Source organism: Bison bison, unplaced genomic scaffold, assembly GCF_000754665.1.
Source record: "Bison bison bison isolate TAMUID 2011002044 unplaced genomic scaffold, Bison_UMD1.0 scf7180017864466, whole genome shotgun sequence".
NCBI classification, from domain to species: Eukaryota; Metazoa; Chordata; class Mammalia; order Artiodactyla; family Bovidae; genus Bison; species Bison bison.
Window position 1 is genome coordinate 10,389,401 of NW_011495027.1, and position 19,512 is coordinate 10,408,912.

Genomic DNA, 19,512 nt, shown 5'->3' on the forward strand with positions numbered 1-19,512 from the left:
AGAAGACTTTTGAGTCTCTTGGACTGCAAGCAGATCAAACCAGTCAATCCTAAAGAAAATCAGTCCTGAATATTCATTGAAAGGACTGATGCTGAAGCCATCTGATGCAAAGAGCTGACTCACTGGAAAAGACCCTGATGCTGGGAAAGATTGAGGGCAGGAGGAGAAGTTGACAAGAGGATGAGATGGTTGGATGGCATCACTGACTCAATGGACATGAGTTTGAGCAAACAATGAAGGAGAGAGTGAAGGGAGACAGTAAAGGACAGAGAAGCCTGGCATGCTACAGTCCATGGGGTTGCAAAGAGTCAGACAGGACTGAACAACTGAACAACAATCTCCTTTGTTAGACTGTGAGTCCCTTGAGGCTATGAATTGTATTTCAATCTCCTTTATATTCAGTTCTAAACCCAGTGCCTAGTACAGAGTAGGTGCTGTGATGACAGATGGATGAAAGGGCAGAAGGTGGGAAGACAGGGAAAGGAAAGCACTTAAATTGGGACCTTGGGTCTTATCTATGTCTGCCACGAGGATAGAACATAGGGTTAGGAGAGGATTTATTCACAGCCCCTTCCAGGTCTGGGGCAGCAAGAGCTTCCATAGTGGCTTCTGTGAAGCTCTTGGCAGGGTAAGAGGCTTCAAATTAAAAGATTTCTATGGTAGGTAGGTAATACTAGGAGCAAAATTAGGTGCTAAGGGTAAGAATCACAGGGGTTGGGAGTCAGAGAAGGTGTGTGGATGGATGATAGTAAGCTGCAGAACATGAATATAAATCTCTATTTGCAATGCTAACAGAGAGAGATAGGGAGCTCTTGTGACTAGGTCAGCTGCAGAATTTACTTACAGGATATATGCAAATTCATGTGTCAAGGAGGACAACACGGTTAAAATATGGTCACTAATTGATATTCTTAAGATTTTAAATATTGTTTTCTAATCTAAACTCTCTGTAAGTAGCACAGAAAAGATCGGCCACTCTGGATTAAACCCTGGCTCAATCGTTTACTATTTGTGTCATCTTGGGAAAAGTTACTTAATCATTCTGAGTCTGTTTCCACATCTATTCAACTGAGGATACTACCATCATATGGGATTATTATGAAGATTAGTAATAATAAATATGAAGTGTCTGACACCATGCTTGAGTGACAGACCAATAAACAGTATATATTATTGCTACTTTATAGATTAACAATATATTCAGCCATTCATGAAAAATAACTCAATTCTCTTTACCGTTTCATACAGACAACTATGCTAAGTGGTCATAGCTGTTAGAACATGCACAACATTGCTATATCTTCAGGAAGATGAATCTGCAAAGCTGTTTCAATATTTCCTTCAACATTTAGAGAAGTACAAAAATCAGCTAACACAGTAACTATTAACAGTCACATGCTCAAATACAGCATTAATACTTAAAAGTCAATTCTTATGTTGAAAGTCAAAGATTCTAGCAAATTCTAGCACACAAGCAAAAGTTAAGTTGGAGCAATTAGACTGACTTCAGTTTATCTATCTGTCTTTTTTCCCCCACTGTGAAGTGCTATACACAAGAATGAAAAAAAAAAAAAAAAATCACTAGAATAAAAAGGTGAAATTTGTTTAAATCTCTCAAGAAGCTGGCCAATAAATAGTAAGTTTTATACTAAGTCAACTACAGCCAGTATCTCAGTTTAAACTTTCACTTGTTTTCCCTTATGCTTTCTTCAGTTATAAAACTTTGAACAGGTGAATACTGTTAAAATTTGCTCCAAAAACATAATGAAAATAAGTCTCCAACTAAAGACCTATAGTGGTTTCACAATATCTAGCACACTTAATCTCTTCTAGCTTTGAAGATTCACCATAAACTGATTCTATTCAGTCTAATTTTATTTCCCCAATGCAGTCACATTACTTCTGAATCAAACCTGGCCTCCTCCACTCCCAAGCCTATACTCACTCTCACCTCTGTGTGCCTGTGTGGTTTCCTGCTGCTGCTGCTGCTTAGTTGCTAAGCTGTGTCTCACTCTTTGCAACCCATGGACCACAGCCTGCCAGCCTCCTGTCCATGGGATTTCCCAGGCAAGAATACTGGAGTGGGTTGGGAGTGTGGTCCCCAACTATACTCATTCTCCTCTCTACTGTTTTCTAACTGGGACTTGTTTTAAGCCCACGACTCTGGCCTATTCTGAATCACCCAATTAGCATCTTATCACAAACTGTTCTAAAATTAAAGATTATTTTCACAAGCCACACCTAAAAATCTGACATTAAAGTTAAACCTCATGTTAACTATTTTCTGGCATTCCTGATGAGGAGAGAGTATCATTATTTTTAGTTAAGATATGTTTCCTTATCACTAGATGTCAAAATTATAAATGGGAAATTGATTTATTTCAGCCATAATTTTCTTTGAGAAAATCTTTTGAATGTAAGGAATAATCCCTAGGGTTCTCAATAAGAATCTCTAGAACATGCTTATTTGTAACTTGTTCTTTCATGTATGACTATCAGATCAGATTATAAAAAACTTCACATGAATAAAATTATACATGATCTTGGATCCCTCAAATGCTATCACAGCTGAAAAATCAGTATTTATAGGAAAGACCTACAAAACTTCAAGGCAAATTAAATTAAACCACATCTAAGATTTATCATTTTTGTTAGCTTTTTTTCTTTTCATTCAGAATTTACTTAGATTGACTGCCTCCAGGAGGTATTACCCAAAATACAGACTTTAACTGAAGAGTGTAATACCAGGAAAGGGTAATGTCCACACTTTTTCCTTTGAGGTTAAATTAATTTAGTGAAGAAAATGAGTTTCTTTCTTAAGAAGCGAGGTTTATATTACCCCTTCAAGTCACTGTGAATAAATATTATTGTACAAATAGTTCAATATAAGAAGCATACTTTTCCATTTATGTTTAATTAGATAGTTATCATTAGGAAAAAACCCAAGGAAACTGACCTAGAATCACATTAATTAAAAAGTGTCTCTCTTTATCAAAACACACTATTTTAAATAATTTAAATTATCTAGGATAATAAAACTATCTAGTAAAAACTACTTGAAAATTTCATGAGCTGACTCTCACAGATTCAAGTTAGTGCCAGTTTAAAAAGTATTCAGATACTAAGAAATCTGTTAACTGATATTAGGCAAGTATCCTTTTTTGCAATCTCAGTAATACTGCTATGAAGTGAAAAAGAAGACAAGAGTAAAAAAGACTTCCCTTTAGTCACAACGGTAATACCACAAATCTACTATAGAGATAAAAAGAAAAATTTAGTTTAATTGAAGTAACTTTGAAACCCAGGCAAACAATCAAGTGTTTTCAGATCTCAATAAAAAAGTAAAGTATTCGCCATACAAACATTAATTGACCATTTCAGATATGATTAACAAGGTTTAAGGAAAACAAATCCTCAATACTAGAACAGAAAAATGTGTGTTAAAAAGAAGATAATCTTCTAAAATACTATTATTAATAATAATCAAAGATTCACAAAAAATATTTACCATGAAAGAGTCAATCATAAGCAATAATAAAGTGTTGTCACAATACAGAGGAAGGAAGAAAGAAATATGTGACGATCAAAATTTATCACTTACCTCATGATTCAGCTCTGCTATCTGATCTTTCAGTTCCCTAATGTACTGGTTAGAATCAGACTTGTTAAGCTGTCCTTGAAGCTTTCCTTCTTCTTTCTGTTTTGTGACAATATAACAAAGCAAAATCAAGAGACAATTTTCACAGCCTGTACTCAAGTATTTGAAGATTCAGGACAGCATAAAGGCATATCCTTTAACTGGCTAAATTCTGAACAAATATATTCTCAAGCTATTTCTGTAAAATTAATAGAAAACTATACTATTTCTAAATAATGCTGATTAACTGTATTAATATAATTAACACAATTTATAAACTGTATCTTTTGAGAGACTCTTAGAAATCAATAATTGAAAAGGGTCTACTAGTGAAAAAAAATTACCCTAGAATTTGAAAGCCATTTATTAAGTCATTTTGAGGGTAAATGCTTTTCTATCCATTCCATAAGAGATTCAATGCTTAATTGGGAAAGTGGTAAGTCTCCTACAATTACAGCAGGAAGTTGCTTTTGCTGGGGGACAGAAAGAAAAAAAAAAAAGAGAAAAGGTTGTTCAAAACCCTCTTACAAGGGGAAGATGGCTCTGAATAGCTTCTGTTTAATTAGCTCAGCAATGTGATTAAAAGGTGCTCTAATCCTGAGAACTAGTTACAGAATCATGCTGGAATCATTTTCCAGGGAGACAGACTGGAAAGAGGAGGAACTGCCTTTTTCTTACACCACCTGAAAACAAATGAACTTTTAAGGTAAAGGGAAAAAAACAGGATTGTTTTTGGTGTCTTCAGATTATTTGTTTAGGAGGCCATGTCTGATGTTTAAAATGTTAAGAAGCTCTGATCGAGACATCTACTGAAAACTACTGAGCAACTCCTGATGCCAGAAAAGTATCAATTTACCTTCAATAGTCACCACTCAGTTTCTTTCCATGGAGACAACCACTGTTAACAGTTTTTTTCATGTAGTCTTCCCATGGTGTTTTGTACAGACATGTGTAAACTCACATGTATAACACACATATTTTTACTCATACTATAGACACCATACAAGCTGTTCTACACTTGCTATTATCTCAAGAATAGTACCTGAAGATCATTCAATATCAGCATGCAGCAGAAGGATAATACATTGTGATCTGAGAGAATTTTGGAGTTCCTGTAAAAGTTATCTTAGTGGTATCTAAACATTTATCAGTTACTTAAAAGTAAGTTGTAAAAAGGTGCCTTAGGTTCTGTACAATTACCTTGAGTGTGATTGGTTGTAGTGAAGAGCATTTTCCAACGTGGAAAATGTGTCTTTCCACTCACAGTAAGAAGGGACCTTGGACATAATCTGGTTTGGAATTCTGACTGCAATCACGTGCAGCCTCTACTTTGCTTCCACACCCGCTCCCCTAACATCCTTAGCAAAAAGAAGAACTAGCCAGAACTGCCTTGGCAACAGGATGGGCAGCTCCTTTGCAGAGTAATGGCAACCACCCCAACAAGACTGCTCTTCTGTGTTACTCTATTCCTGCCACCTTCATTTCATTCTTATGTACCCTTTAGTCTGTTCTGCAATCCTTTCATCAAGTCATTCCTATATGATCCTTCCCTCTCTTTTTTTATTATGGAAATTTGACTTAAAAACCTTTTATTGGAATGTGGCCTCCTGAAGCAGTTTGATGTAACTAATATTTGTAGAGAGGTAAAAAAACAATTGAGTTTCCCTGGTGGCTCAGTGGTAAGAAGCCGCCTGCAATGCAGGAGATGTGGGTTTGATCCCTGGGTCGGGGAGATACCCTGGAGAAGAAAATGGCAACCCACTCCAGGATTCTTGCCTGGGAAATTCCATGGAAATTTCCTGGCAAGAGGAGCCTGGCAGGCTACAGTCTATGGGGTCACAAAAGAGTTGGAAATGACTTAGCGACTAAACAACAACAAAAGAACTACTACTGTTTCTGTCTAGTCAGTGTTAATGCTTAGGCGTGTCTGCTCTTTGTGACCCCATGGACTGTAGCTTTCCAGGCTCCTCTGTGCATGGGATTTTCCAGGCAAGAATACTGGAGTGGATTGCCATTTCCTACTCCACAGGCTGTAAAACTTTTCTTATACATTTAAGCACATGGATATCACATATAATCACCTAAAAAAAGAATTAATTTAACAATTACTATATTTCAAACATGCAGGGCCTTCAAAATACATACATAAGACATGTTTTTAAGCCATATTCCCATATTTAAGACAAAAATTCTTTTGAAAATTTAGAAATATCAATACGATGGCCAGAAAAATGATAGCAGAACCAATAGAACAGCAAAGATACCAAAACAGAATCCTAATCAAACCATCTCTGAAGCCTTCCTTACCGATTTTTTCATTTATATAAACCAATAAAATCTCGATTACTTAAACCAGTTTGAATATGGATCTGTCACTTATAACCAAAAAAATTAAAGCTAACATATCTTGAGCACTTATTAGGCCTTCACAATTGAGGTTTCCCCACAGGCTTCCCCAATGACTCAGTGGGTAAAGAATCTGCCTGCAATGGAGGAGACACAGATTCAATCCCTGGGTCAGGAAGATGCCCTCGAGAAGGAAATGGCAACCCACTCCAGTATTCTTGCCTGGAAAATTCCACAGACAGAAGAGCCTGTTGGCCTACATACAGTCCACAGGGCTGCAAAGAGTCGGATATGACTGAACATATAAACTCATAGTACTTATCACAGGAATTAAGCCCTAATGCCTAAAGTATCCTTGTATGTAATGATCTAACTTACCTCCTATGCATCTAAAATGGTACTAGCTTTATATCATCCTTAGAACAACTGAGAAAATAGCTACTCAATTTTCTGTAGAGCTTCTCTATTGGAGGAGTGGTGGTAGAGAAAGACAGGCTTACAATGAGCTAAGAATTGTTCTAAGCCCTTTACATGTAATCATCACAACGTGTATAACTGTTGTTGTTCAGTCCCTCAGTCGTGTAGGATTCTTTGCGACCCCAAGGACTGTGGCACTCCAGGCTTCCCTGTCCTTCATCATCTCCTGGAGCTTGCTCAAACTCATGTCCATTGAGTCAGTGATGCCATTTTTATTCCTATTTCCTAGATAAGGACACTTAAATGAAAGACTGAGTGAATTGGATGCTCAAGAGTCACAACAATAGATGACACATTTTCTACCTTAAATTATGGCACTTTGAACATGAGAAATAATGAAACAGAATATATGGAGATCTATGCAAAGGACTCACAAATTAGCTTTCTTGGATTTGTTACAAAAATACTTATTTTAGCCTCTGCTGATCTAAGGGCTTCCCTGGTGGCTCAGACGGTGAAAAATCTGCCTGCAATGCAGGAGACCTAGGTTCGATCCCTGGGTTGGGAAGGAGGAAATGGCAACCCACTCTAGTATTCTTACCTAGGAAATCCCATGGACAGAGGAGCCTGGTGGGCTACAATCTATGGGGTCGCAAAGAGTCGGACATGACTAAATGACTAACACTTGCACTTTTCCCTCTGATTTACACAGGAATTGCAATACCAAAGGAATTTAAAATGCTATAGCTACTTGGCATCTATGGCCCTAAGCTAATATGATCCATATTATCAATTTACAGTTATCTAATACAACTTACGTGTCCTTATGCCTGCATCTTATTTTTAATCGTCCACTTTTTAAATGAAATATTTCAAAGGAAGAATAAGAACAAAAGTGTAATAAAATAAAGACTAATGAACCCACCACCTATATTCAGATTTTCCTTGGCTCTAGACTTACTCCACCTTTAGTCCTGTATATCTTAAAGATGGGAAAGATGATGTCAGGTAGAAAGGATTAAGTAGTGAATAACTGAAAGAAGAAGGAAGACAAGGAAGAATGTAGGAAAAAATTTTTGGAAGGAGAATATTCATTAATATAAATAAAATAAAGCCATTATTCTTCCAGAATGTACTTTCTAAATCCTATGTGACATGAGAAAGGGTAGCATATTTTTAGTAAGTAACTATATTTCCAAAGCCAGGAAATGTGATAAGAATTATCCATTTTAATATATGTGTTCAGCTGGCTTTTTATTTTAGTCTAATTTTATTACTACGTCATATTAATTCTCTTGAAATAGGTGATTAAATGGTAATCGCAATCTACTACTTGGAAGATATCCTTCTGAATGAAATAAGCTAAATGTTTATGGTTTGGAATCATACTTGGATAAAGGTGATTTTTAATTAAGTCCTCAAGAAAGTTAAAAGTCTTGAGGATTTTGGTCATCATAGAGCAATATTATCATGTGGGATAATGTAAAATTTTCAGGGTAAATAAAATGGCAAAACCACTCCAGTGTTCTTGCCTAGAAAACCCCATGGAGAGAGGAGCCTGGTAGGCTATATAGTCCATGGGGTCACTAAGAGTTGGACACAACTTAGTAACTAAACAACAACAAAAAATGACAAAGCCCAAGGTAAGTGCTAAAGCTATAAGAATGTAGAAGTGCGTTAGATCTGAATGGCTATAGAATGACCAGTAATAATAATTAAGACCTTTGGAAAAAAGGCTTGGCAAGACAGAAATCATTAAGTCTGTTTTATAAAAAACGATCAAATGACTCCAGAGATTTGTTTCTTCCAAAGGTGGGTGGGTCATTGTAGGGTTTGGCTAAAAAGTTGGCTATAGCACTTTGATTTCTTTGGAGGGAAGGTAGTATTTAATGAAAAAAGAGAGCAGTTAAGAAACTTTACAATAAAAAATGAAAAGCTTTTAACTTAAAAAAAGACTCCTGAATGACACTTGTGAAAATCAAAGAAGCCCTTTTAGATTTTATTGTTAAAAATAGGTGTTCTTTCAATGTCTATTAATTGTAGGAAAAAAGGCAGAATTTCAAAGAGAAACACTATATATTTGATGAAATCTAACTGCATATAGTTGTTCTTTTTAGATTTTAATATAAAGATTACTGTTAGTTTTTTAAAAAAACTTTTACAAATAAAAACATTCTGATGCCTATTAAATCATTGTTTCTGTGGACAGATACCCCAGTAAACAACCTGTAAGGCACTGGCTAAACTGAAGAAAGAGGAAGGGTGAATAAGCGGCTCCAGGCTTTAGCAGTTACCCCAGGAGAAGACAGTTACCATCCAGGCACACCGTCACACATTAGGAGCACACCAGGGCGACAGACACAAGTGGAAAGCTCCACTTGGGGTATTTTGATTCAATAGCCTGCTTTAAGGGAATATAGCTGATATTTCAATAACAGAGATAAAAAGTAAGAGATGTCCTGAATGCTATATAATGAACTGAAATGTATAAAAATGACATTTTATCTGTAAGTCTATGATTTTATATTCTACAAATAGGGTCTCACTTAAATATGTTAATATAAAGTCTTTCAAAGATTCTTTTTAAATGTAAAAACTGAATAACTGTATGCTTATAATACCCAAAACCATATATAATTACTATAGTCTAATAAATAGGTATCAATTTAATTTCACTTCTGTGGCAGTTCATTCAATTATCTAATGTTTATGCTAACGCTGAAACTTCGGTACTTTGGCCACCTCATGTGAAGAGTTGACTCACTGGAAAAGACTGATGTGGGAGGGATTGGGGGCAGGAGAAGATGGGGATGACAGAGGATGAGATGGCTGGATGGCATCACTGACTTGATGGACGTGAGTTTGAGTGAACTCCGGGAGTTGGTGATGGACAGGGAAGCCTGGCGTGCTGCAATTCATGGGGTTGCAAAAAGTCGGACACGACTGAGTGACTGAACTGAACTGAAGGGTTTTTTGGAAAGTATTTTTACACCTTTCTATTTTCAAGAAATGTCCACATGGTTCTTTCTGATAAGATGGTGGGAAAATGTCAGCTACAGTGGTAAATTTACCATGAACCTGAATTTTCTTGAGGTTTTGTTTTGGTCCAGCTGATAACAACAGATTGCCAGTTAACTGGTTTCCTAAGCAAAACAACAAGGTAAGTAACAAACTTAAAGGAAGAGAGATCCAACGTGTCAACAATTTTGGCATTCAGCAATTTCAATGAACAGACCTTAAATACTTTTTGTAACACAGTAAAAGAAACTTTACATCAAGATAGCATAAAGTAACATTTATAAAAGCTTTGAATGTACATTTCATACTTGGATCTACTTTGGAAAAATAATTTTAGGAATTATCATTGATGTCTAAAATAATCTAATTCATATTAAGGCCTCAAGTCACTGAGCTTTATATATGAACCTCGTAGTCAAAAGGTCATTAATAATTCTAGTTAATAATATGCAAGCTTAAGTGACTGGGGTAAAGTATGACAACTATAACTTACTCTGACATGCATTGAAAAAATAAATTCGCTAGAATGGTGGGTAGGTAAGTATCTGATGAAACAAGAGATAAAACAAATACATCAAAATATTAATTTTAGAATGGAGGTGGTGAATTTATGGTGTTCACTATAACACAATTCTTTCAACTTCTGTATTTTTGAAATTTTTCATAATAAAGTATTGGAAGAAGTCATCAATGAAAAACAACTAATTTCCTCTCCCTTCCCAGTCTGCTAAAAAGTAAGCACTTGGTCCAAACTGTTCTTATCTCCCAAAGTTACTTAATGATTCTTCACTTAAAAATCCATGTTTTTGGACTTTCCTGGCAGTTCAGTGGTTAAGACCCCCTGTTTCTACTGCAGGGAATGTGGGTTCAACTCCTGGTCAGGAAACTAAGATTCCACATGCCAAACAGTGGGGACAAAAAGTAAAACAAGCAAAATAGAAATCCATGTTTTGCTTTAGAATGGACACTGCTTTCTTCACATTTTACTGAAAACTCAAGAAATGAAAAAGGAATATGATTAAACCATACAGTCAGTACTTCATTAAATAGAATATAATTTTGGAGCAAGCTAAGTTATAGTTCATCTCTATAATAACATACAGTAGATTTTATGGTTGTTACCTCAAAATCCATTCTCTCTCCTTCATTATGTAGTGGTAATAGGACTGGAATTATTCTGATCCTCAACTCCATAGGTAGGCCCTGATTGGTGGAATTTAACCCAAACAAGATAAACACATCTATTTTGCATAGTGATTGGTTCAGGAGTTTCTCAAAGTGTGACACTCAAAACTTTTGCCACAAAGTATGGGGTATAGTTTCTTATTCTGGATATTATGACACATGGGTATAAAGCTCACTTGTTAGCCATTTTAACACAATAAGGAAAACCTCCAGAAGATAAAAATGATCAGGAGGGTAGAGCCTTAAGAATCATGGTTAAATACAAGATGGACCTCAAACTAAACTTTTCCTGAAGCATAACTTACTTCTGGACTTTTAGGCACACAAGCCAATAAATACCATTTAGTATTTAAGCCATATTATTTATGCCATAAACAAAACCAGAAATGGATTTTCTGTTACCTGCAATAAAACATCCTACCTAATAAATATTTTTAAAAATACGTCTAAGTAAATGCACATGTGCTACTTTAGTCAAGTCCGACTCTTTGAGACCCTATGGATTGTAGCCCGCCAGGCTCCTCTGTCCATGGGATTCTCCAGGCAAGAACACTGGAGTGGGTTGCTGTACCCTCCTCCAGGGATATTCCCGACCCAGGGATTGAACACAGGTCTCTTATGTCTCATTGGCAGGCAGGTTCTTTACCACTAGCGCCACCTGGGAAGCCCAAGGAAACAAACACCATAATGTAAACAACATAACCTATGAAATGCTTAAAACAATGATTCCCAAAGATGATTATGAAAAAAACATTACTTTGGGAGTTTTGTAAACTTATAGATTAAGAGAATCTATTTCTGATCTACTGAATTCTAAATGTCTGGGAATGGAGCTTGAAATCTCTGAGTAAGGGGTGATTCTGACATAACCAGTGTGACAAAAATACACTGAAACACACTGGTTTGAAATATCTTTGAAAATTAACTATTTCTTAAAAAACACAAATCTAAAATTAATATGCCAAGTAGAAAATGTTTGTTTATTTCTTAAAAATCTCAATATTTTATGAGTTGATACTCATTATAGAATTTACATAGTGTAATTTTATATATTAAAAAAAAAAAGGAGATATTTTTTAAACTACAACGACAGTGAATGTCCAGGTAAATGACCAAGACTCAAAAACTTACTTACAAATAGTCTCTCTGTTTTCCAGAACAAATATATTTAAAAACAAAAATAGAAGAGAGCTGTCAAGGGTTCTTTAATTTCTTTCAATTCTGCTATCAGTTTCACTTCATGTTATTTCTGTGATAGTTTCAGCTGGTCAGTTCCCTGTCTACAGAGGTTGGTTCAATTTTGAACTCAAATCCCTTTCTTGGTTAACCTAGCTCTCAAACAGAAAATATAATTTTAAAGTTTGGTAATGTATGATGAGGAACTAAATAAAATGTTTAGGATCTGAGAAAATTCTACACATATGACCTGTAAGACTGAAAACTAATTGTTCTAAAGAATGAGGAAAAAAAAAAAAAGCCAAAGATCTGCGGATCAAGAAAATAATTCTTTTAAAACTTAAAATCCCAATATTTATGAGGAGATACGGCAATAAATAAGGGAAAATGGAATCCAATTCTGTAAATTTTTAATCAGGTAACAGATTGTTAATAGCCCCAGAGTTATGTTCTTTAATATAACCCATGAATGTGTAGACAGAAATCTTTTACTTAGAGTAGTGATTCTGGTATTCAACCACCTAGATTGTTGATTAACAACCTTAGGCATATGTTTTCACCTGTTTTGTTCCTGCAACTTTTGGGAGCTTTAATCATAGAAAGAATAAGGTAGAGATGGCTGTGGTCAGGATGTGACAATATTCTGTTACTGGAATATTTTCAACCTATTGATTGAAAAATCATAAATGCTGTGGTCAGCAGGGAAAAAAATGAATTATGTATTTGTGCAAGGCACAGCAGAAAGTAGACATTTTAATGAGAAATATCTTCACCTATATCTACTATACTCCAACATACTATTTAAAAGGTTGAACAGTTAAGTATGGCGATGCATATCAAGCTAAAAGATGGAAGAGAAAACGTGAAGTGTATGCTCTATAGCTCTATGGAGCATGATTTTGCATGTTATGCTGCAACAAAACTGAGATAAATGTTGTTAAGTTGCTTTGAACAAGTGTCTGGAAGAAAACTGTGGTTTAGCAGTGTACAACATTAAAAAGTATTGTGGCAGTGAGAAAAGACGCAGGGGTCCAGGTTTGTTTAAATTCATGAATAAGTCTCATTTTTAAAGAGAAATTGTAATAGCCAAGCCTAAGAGTCCATTCTTGTTTCTTTTTTTATCTATGTTTTTAATGCTGGTTATAACTTACCCTATGTTGCCACAGGAAGGACACTTCCTTAGACAGGAAGATAGCAGATTTTAAAAGCTGTGTTTCAAGTCATAGGTTTTTTTCATACTCTTTACAACCATATAATATGCTTAGAAGATTTTGTTTTTTTAAAGAATTTAACCAGTTAACAGCTACTTAATATACTAGATGTGTAGATGAGGTAGTAGAAAGCACCCTAGATTGAATATAAAAGCATGGAGTCTATCATTAACTTCTTGCAAAATTTTTCTCTAGCTTTTTAGTTTTTAAAAGTTTTAAATCTACCAAAGAGCTGAAATTACAGTACAATATCCATATACTCCTTAAATTCACCAATTACTCTTTTGCCACATTTGCTTTTGTTCTATTTATATGTATTGTTTGAACTATCTGAATGTTAACTGCAGGTACCACATTTTACTACTATATATTCCAGCATGCACCCTCTAGAAGTTAGTAACTGTCCTACTTAACCTTTTTAAAAAAAAAGCATAAAACAACCACTCATTAAGCTTTATCTTGCTTACTGAGAGTGCTCATTGCTAGAAAAACTGTAACTGAAGAAAACATGATTCATCTTCTGGATAGTTGAAACTGTCGTATTTTACTTTTCTTTAAATTTCATGTCATGGGGGTTATCATCTCAGTGAAATATTTATCTGTTTGTTTCTTAGTTTTTTGTTTTTGATACCACAAACTTAACTCCAAATACGTACTCTTATGCATGGTAGAGCAGCTTTTGTCTCACTTTTTCCCCTATGAGGAAAGGATATATGATGATGTATCCATTTACTAACGATAAACACTGTTATGCTAGGCTGAGTTAATACCGGACAAACCCTTTGGGGAGTACTGTCTAAGAAACCAAGACTTCTGAAGAACTAGTTACAAAAAGCCTTTCCAGATCTATGCAAACATCATTTTATCACTCTGTCATTTTACATCCATCACTTTTTTTTCTCTAGATTGTCCTTTCCCAGCTTGATGACAATTATGATCTAGATCTATTATTTCCATCCTCTGGATTCTTATGTCAGCACTTCTTTCTCTTAACCAGATTTTCTCCAGACTGATAAACTCATAATAAGTGTTCTTTTTTGGTAAGGTGCTTTCCTAGAATATTGTCCTCATAGATGAACTGATCTAAGCACAGCCTGGTGACAACAGCACTAGAAGATTAAACAGACTCATGGCTAGCTTATCAAAGATCACACGGCTAGCCAAGAATAGAAATCAGATTTCATTACTAGTACCTTAATTCTAAGACAAATCACAACAGGAAATGTGCTAGAATTGTTTTTTTCCAAAAATGACATTGCTTATGCTACTCGTTTATCTTTTTCTGGACCCTCTGTAACGAGTATTAGTAAGCCAGAAGTTGGGGATTTCAGTCCTTAGCTGTCAAATTTTCTCATGTACCTTCCTTAGCATCAGATGACCATATATATGACTCCTATATATTCATCTCAAGGATAAGACATGCCTTTCTGTGGCCTGTTTAAAGGATACACGTACTGATAATTTTGCTAAAAAGCATCTTTATCAACCTATTAGATCTTGACAGGGGCACTTCCCTGGCAGTCCGGTGGCTAGGACTCTGCACTTCCACTGTAGGCAGCATGGGTTCAATCCCTGGTTGGGGAACTAAGATCCTGCAAACCACGTGGTACAGCACCTCCTCCCCACCCCTGAAAGAACTTGACAGAGAGCCAGCACTTTAAGTATAGAGGGTCAGTGTGAAAAAATTAAAATATTACTTACAAATTCAGTAATCCCATCCCATATGAAGTCAAGGGAGACCAAGTACAAAAAAACAAAGAGAAACCAAAGACAGCCACATGATGTCAATAATAGTTTATAAATTTCAAATTAGTAACTCATACTGTGGTGTTGGAGAAGACTTTTGAGGGTCTCTTGGACAGCAAGGAGATTCAAAAAGTCCATCCTAAAGGAAATCAGTCCTGAATATTCATTGGAAGGACTAATGCTAAAGCTGAAACTTCAATACTTTGGCCACCTGATGTGAAGAACTGACTCATTTGAAAAGACCCTGATGCTGGGAAAGACTGAAGGTGGGAGGAGAAGGGGACAACAGAGGATGAGATGGCTGGATGGCATTATTGACTCAGTGGACACAAGTTTGAGTAAGCTCTGGGAGCTGGTGATGGACAGGGAAGCCTGGCATGCTGCAGTCCATGGGGTTGCAAAGAATCGGACATGACTGAGCGAGTGAACTGAACTATAAAATTAATTCCCTTTCTCAACAATTTCAGTGAGGTGGTTTGGCTTGGCTCTGAATAATACAGTTACATTTTTCCAGAGTCATTTTTCCTCTGTATATATTCCTCCATCAAACATTAATCACCTTTAGCTTAGGATGTGGAGTTCATCTTTTGTACACTGGAACTTAAATACTTGAGGAGGAAAATGCAAGAAAAAAATTTTAATTAAAAAAAAACAAAGACAGTAACAATTGTTTCTATTCATACTCCTCAGAATTGATCAATGTTAACATCTTGGAATACGTAATATGTGCAGCCAGACTTTAAGAAAAATAATTGTTTCTGTAAAATTTACATGTTCTCTTTAAGCAATTTAAGACAAGCTAAAAATACAAAAATGAAAATTAAACATTAGTTGAAATTAACAGGAAAACAAAATACAGTGAATGCAAAGCGTATCTTCAGTATGAGAGATAATTTCCTTTTTTAGAAAACGTCAAAATAAAAGAGATTACAAAAATAATTAAGATGTTGGAGTCTACATTTTATTAACGTTTTAAATGTGTGTGGTATTGATCGACTATCTTGCTTGGATATGAGTGCATTTATACCTTCTTTCAAGTCCCCTTCCCCTCCACTTTTAGATTTTTATTAGCTATGTTATTTTTACATTGTCAAAGTTTATTAAAAAAATAAAAACTCTCTCACTTGTAACCATTATTCCCATATTTTTAAAGTGTTGGTTCTATATTTAAACAGATTCAATATTTTTCCTTTTTCCCAAATTGTGCCTGTATTTCATCATTCTTTATTTTAACTTGTTTTAAGTTGGATTTCACTATCTAGTAATTTTTTTCAAGATTATGAGAGTAGTAACCTACCAACCTTTTCACACTGGAAAATGTCAACCTGTTTGTCTGGTTTACACATTGTTTGACTATAATATTTCTGGGTCAGCCAAACTCAGAATGTTGTAGACTAGCACTAAGATAACTTTCTGCAGTGATGGAAATGTTCTCTATCTGCACTATCTAATATGGGAGCTAGTAGCTACTGTGCAACATGAGGCTACAACCACAAGAGACTGGCTACTGGCTATCATACTAAAGACTGCAGCATAGCCATTGCTGTCGATTTCTGGCACTGAATATGCTGTGAGCAATCTGGAGGACAAGTCTTTAATCTTCCCATATAACTTTGTACATAATTTGCTTTAAGTGTTTATGGAGCAGTGTGTCAAATTTTCCTAGAACATGGGGTATTCTTTTAATTTGCATATTTGAATCTTCATTAATTTCAAGGACCTCTTCTTGCTTATTTTTGCACATATCTTCTTTCCATTTGTGGTGGGATACCAATTATCCTCAGTGTTAGAGTATCTATCAAGATTAACTAATACGCTTTCCCTTCTTAACTTCTACATTCACTGTGAATACCTTCTCAAGCTTTTCTTCTATGCCAATAGTCCAATTTTCAGCACGGTCCATTGAATAGGTGATTCTTTTGTGATTTCTGCAGTGGTGTTCGGTTCAGTTCAGTTCAGTTACTCAGTCGTGTCTGACTCTTTGAGACCCCATGAACGGCAGCATGCCAGGCCTCCCTGTCCATCACCAACTCCCAGAGTCCATCCAAACCCATGTCCGTAGAGTGGGTGATGACATCCAACCATCTCATCCTCTGTCGTCCCCTTCTCCTCCTGCTCTCACTCTCTCCCAGCATATTCTAAATGCTCTAATGGTGTGAGTTACTCATTAAGTCTTTTTCTATCATATTTAAAATCTAATATCTGTGCCCTCCAAGCTCAAGTTTGTTTTCATTTCTCCATGGTCTGAGGGATAGCATGGGGAAAAGAAGAACCTACCTAAACAAGGGCTCTGTTTATTCTTCTGAGATTTTCTTGGATATTTCGTATTACCTAACTGGGGGGATACAGGCCAAAACCTGGGCTTCAGGATTCAGATAATTTCCGAAATAGAGTGTGTTGTTCCAAGGCCTTCACTTTAATTAAGACTCAGATGTTCACTTTCTAATCTCTTTCACTGGGTTGTTCCTCCTAAAAGTTTCTACAACATCTCAGTCAGACATACTTATTTTCCTTCTGGCCACATCTGGGATATGACTGAATGCTCTGAGGGTTTCGCTGACTTACTTATACAGCATGGTGACAAAGGAGAGGGGAGGATAGTTGAGGTTAGAAGCTGAGCTCTAGTAGGCCTTTGTGCTCTAAAACAATTTTCTTTCTTTCCTTAGCTTTTCCTTTGAAAGTTTATTTGAAAGACTAAGAGCTTTTTAGTGGGAAAGCATATGCCTTAAAAAAAATTACTATTTTGTTAGATGGTTGGGGTAGGAAATTATAAGAGTAGTTTCAATCTACCTCTGGGGCAGTATTTAAACAAATGAATTTTGTTCAGTATTTACACACCTGAAACTTATATAATACTGTAGTACATCAATTATATTTCAAGAAAAACAGTACTTTGAACCTACCTGCTCTTGTGGCATAAGAATATTAAGTTTTCATACATATGGCTGCTTCCTGCTCCCTAAGATTCATTCAACAATTATTTTTTGATCACCCATTATATGCCAGGTACACAGTATAAACCAGTAGATAAGACAAACAAGGTTCTAATATATTACATGTGTCTGTGAGTTAATTTTTAAAGTGAAGTTAATTTCAGACACTTATAAGAGCTACAAATAATATAAAACATGATGATGAAATAGAGAGTAACAGCATTAGGGATTTACTTGACAAAGGTGGTCAGGAAAAATTTCTATGAGTTGGTGACTTTTAAATTTAGATATAAATGACGAGAAGGGATCAGCCATGGGAAGATCAGGGAGCACAGCATTCCAAATATAGGGAAGAGCAAGAGCAAAAACCTGTAGGAGTGAATGAGCTTGGTTCAAGAAACAAAAAGAAAGTTGGTGCTGCTAGAGCATGATGTGAAGGGGAATGCCGTTTATGATTCAGTCACAGAAGTAGGCAGGAGCCAGACCACTCAAAGACTTTAAAGCCAGAGAAGAAAGGTGACATTTTTGCTAGGCTGACCAAGTATTCTTCATTGCTATTTTCCTGTAATTATTTGGAGGCTCTAATTCTTATTTCCATTCTAGCAATGGTTACATCAAAAGTTATTTAAATGTAAGTACATTAAAAAATTATAATGGTAATCAAATAATTTCACATGGTATAAAAACTGAAGTGCTCTTTACTCTTCTGCACCAAGCCCTTTACTCTCCACAGACAGGCTATGATAGATATCACAGCAGACATCCCAATGTACTTACACACACACGGATACTTTTTAACATACACAAATGGAATTATCACACACACTGTCTATAATTTTTCTCATTATGTCTTGCAGAGCTTTCCTTATTCTTTCTTAAAGATACAGACTTTTATAAATATGCATCTACTATGGTTTAACCATTCTCCCTATGATGAGTAGTTAACCATGCTTTTAAATACTAAAAATGTTAGATTTATGCATCCATCTTAAGAAGTTACATAAACAGTACAAAGCAAACCTAAAATAGGAAGTAATAAAGGAGCGGGAATAAAACGGGGTGGGGGGTAGCTTATTGTTTAAATTGCAATTGTTTGCTAGTATTGTGCTGGCCAGTGGTATTAGAAATACTGGCTACGGTCAGTTCCACTGCTTTCTCCTTTCTTGAGTGCCCTACAGATATCTAACACACTACCCAAGTCTAAACTGAAACATCATTAGTTTTTAAACTTTTATACAGGAACTCTTGAATAGGAAATCAGTACTTGATATACTTTAACATTTTAAGCCTGACAAAGTAAAACTTAAAACATGGTTTACAAATAGATATCACACCCTTAAAGGAAATAACAGAAACAATTAGTAATCTCTCTATGCTCTCTTCATAGAGATTTCAAAATAAATCTAAGGTTATACATAGGATGTGGGTTTTTCGCTCGGAGTAGTATTACAGAAGGTTTGTGGTATTAGAAGGGGTCATGACACAATGCAGGTTGCTTAGTTTCAAATGCAAGTGTAAAGCTTACATTAAAAAATATTTTAAATTATACCCACAGATAAAAAATGTAACAAAAAGAGAGATTATGCTACATAGAGATATATAAGAGCTCTTTTTCTACCCAGTAAAAATTAAACCACTTTAGAGACCATTAAAAGGCACCGTCTTGACTGTTTTAAAGGTTAAATAATACTCTTTTTTAAGGCTATATTATGAAACTATGTTCAACGGTCACAGAGGCAACCATATTAACTTGCAACAAGAAGCGGCACAATTTCTAAGTCCTAATGTGATATTTTTCGGTTAAAGCAAAATATATTAAGTAAATTATAACTACATATGAAAT

General features: G+C 35.5%; 1 protein-coding gene across 1 annotated transcript in view; it reads right to left on the minus strand.

Annotated features, from left to right (window-relative positions):
* The window catches only part of EVI5 (ecotropic viral integration site 5), a 240,473-nt gene that overhangs the window by 32,872 nt on the left and 188,089 nt on the right, over positions 1 to 19,512 (minus strand). Inside the window, exon 19 of the mRNA XM_010860451.1 lies at positions 3,602 to 3,697. Coding sequence (XP_010858753.1) covers positions 3,602 to 3,697 — 96 coding nt within the window. The remainder of the gene's footprint in view (positions 1 to 3,601; positions 3,698 to 19,512) is intronic.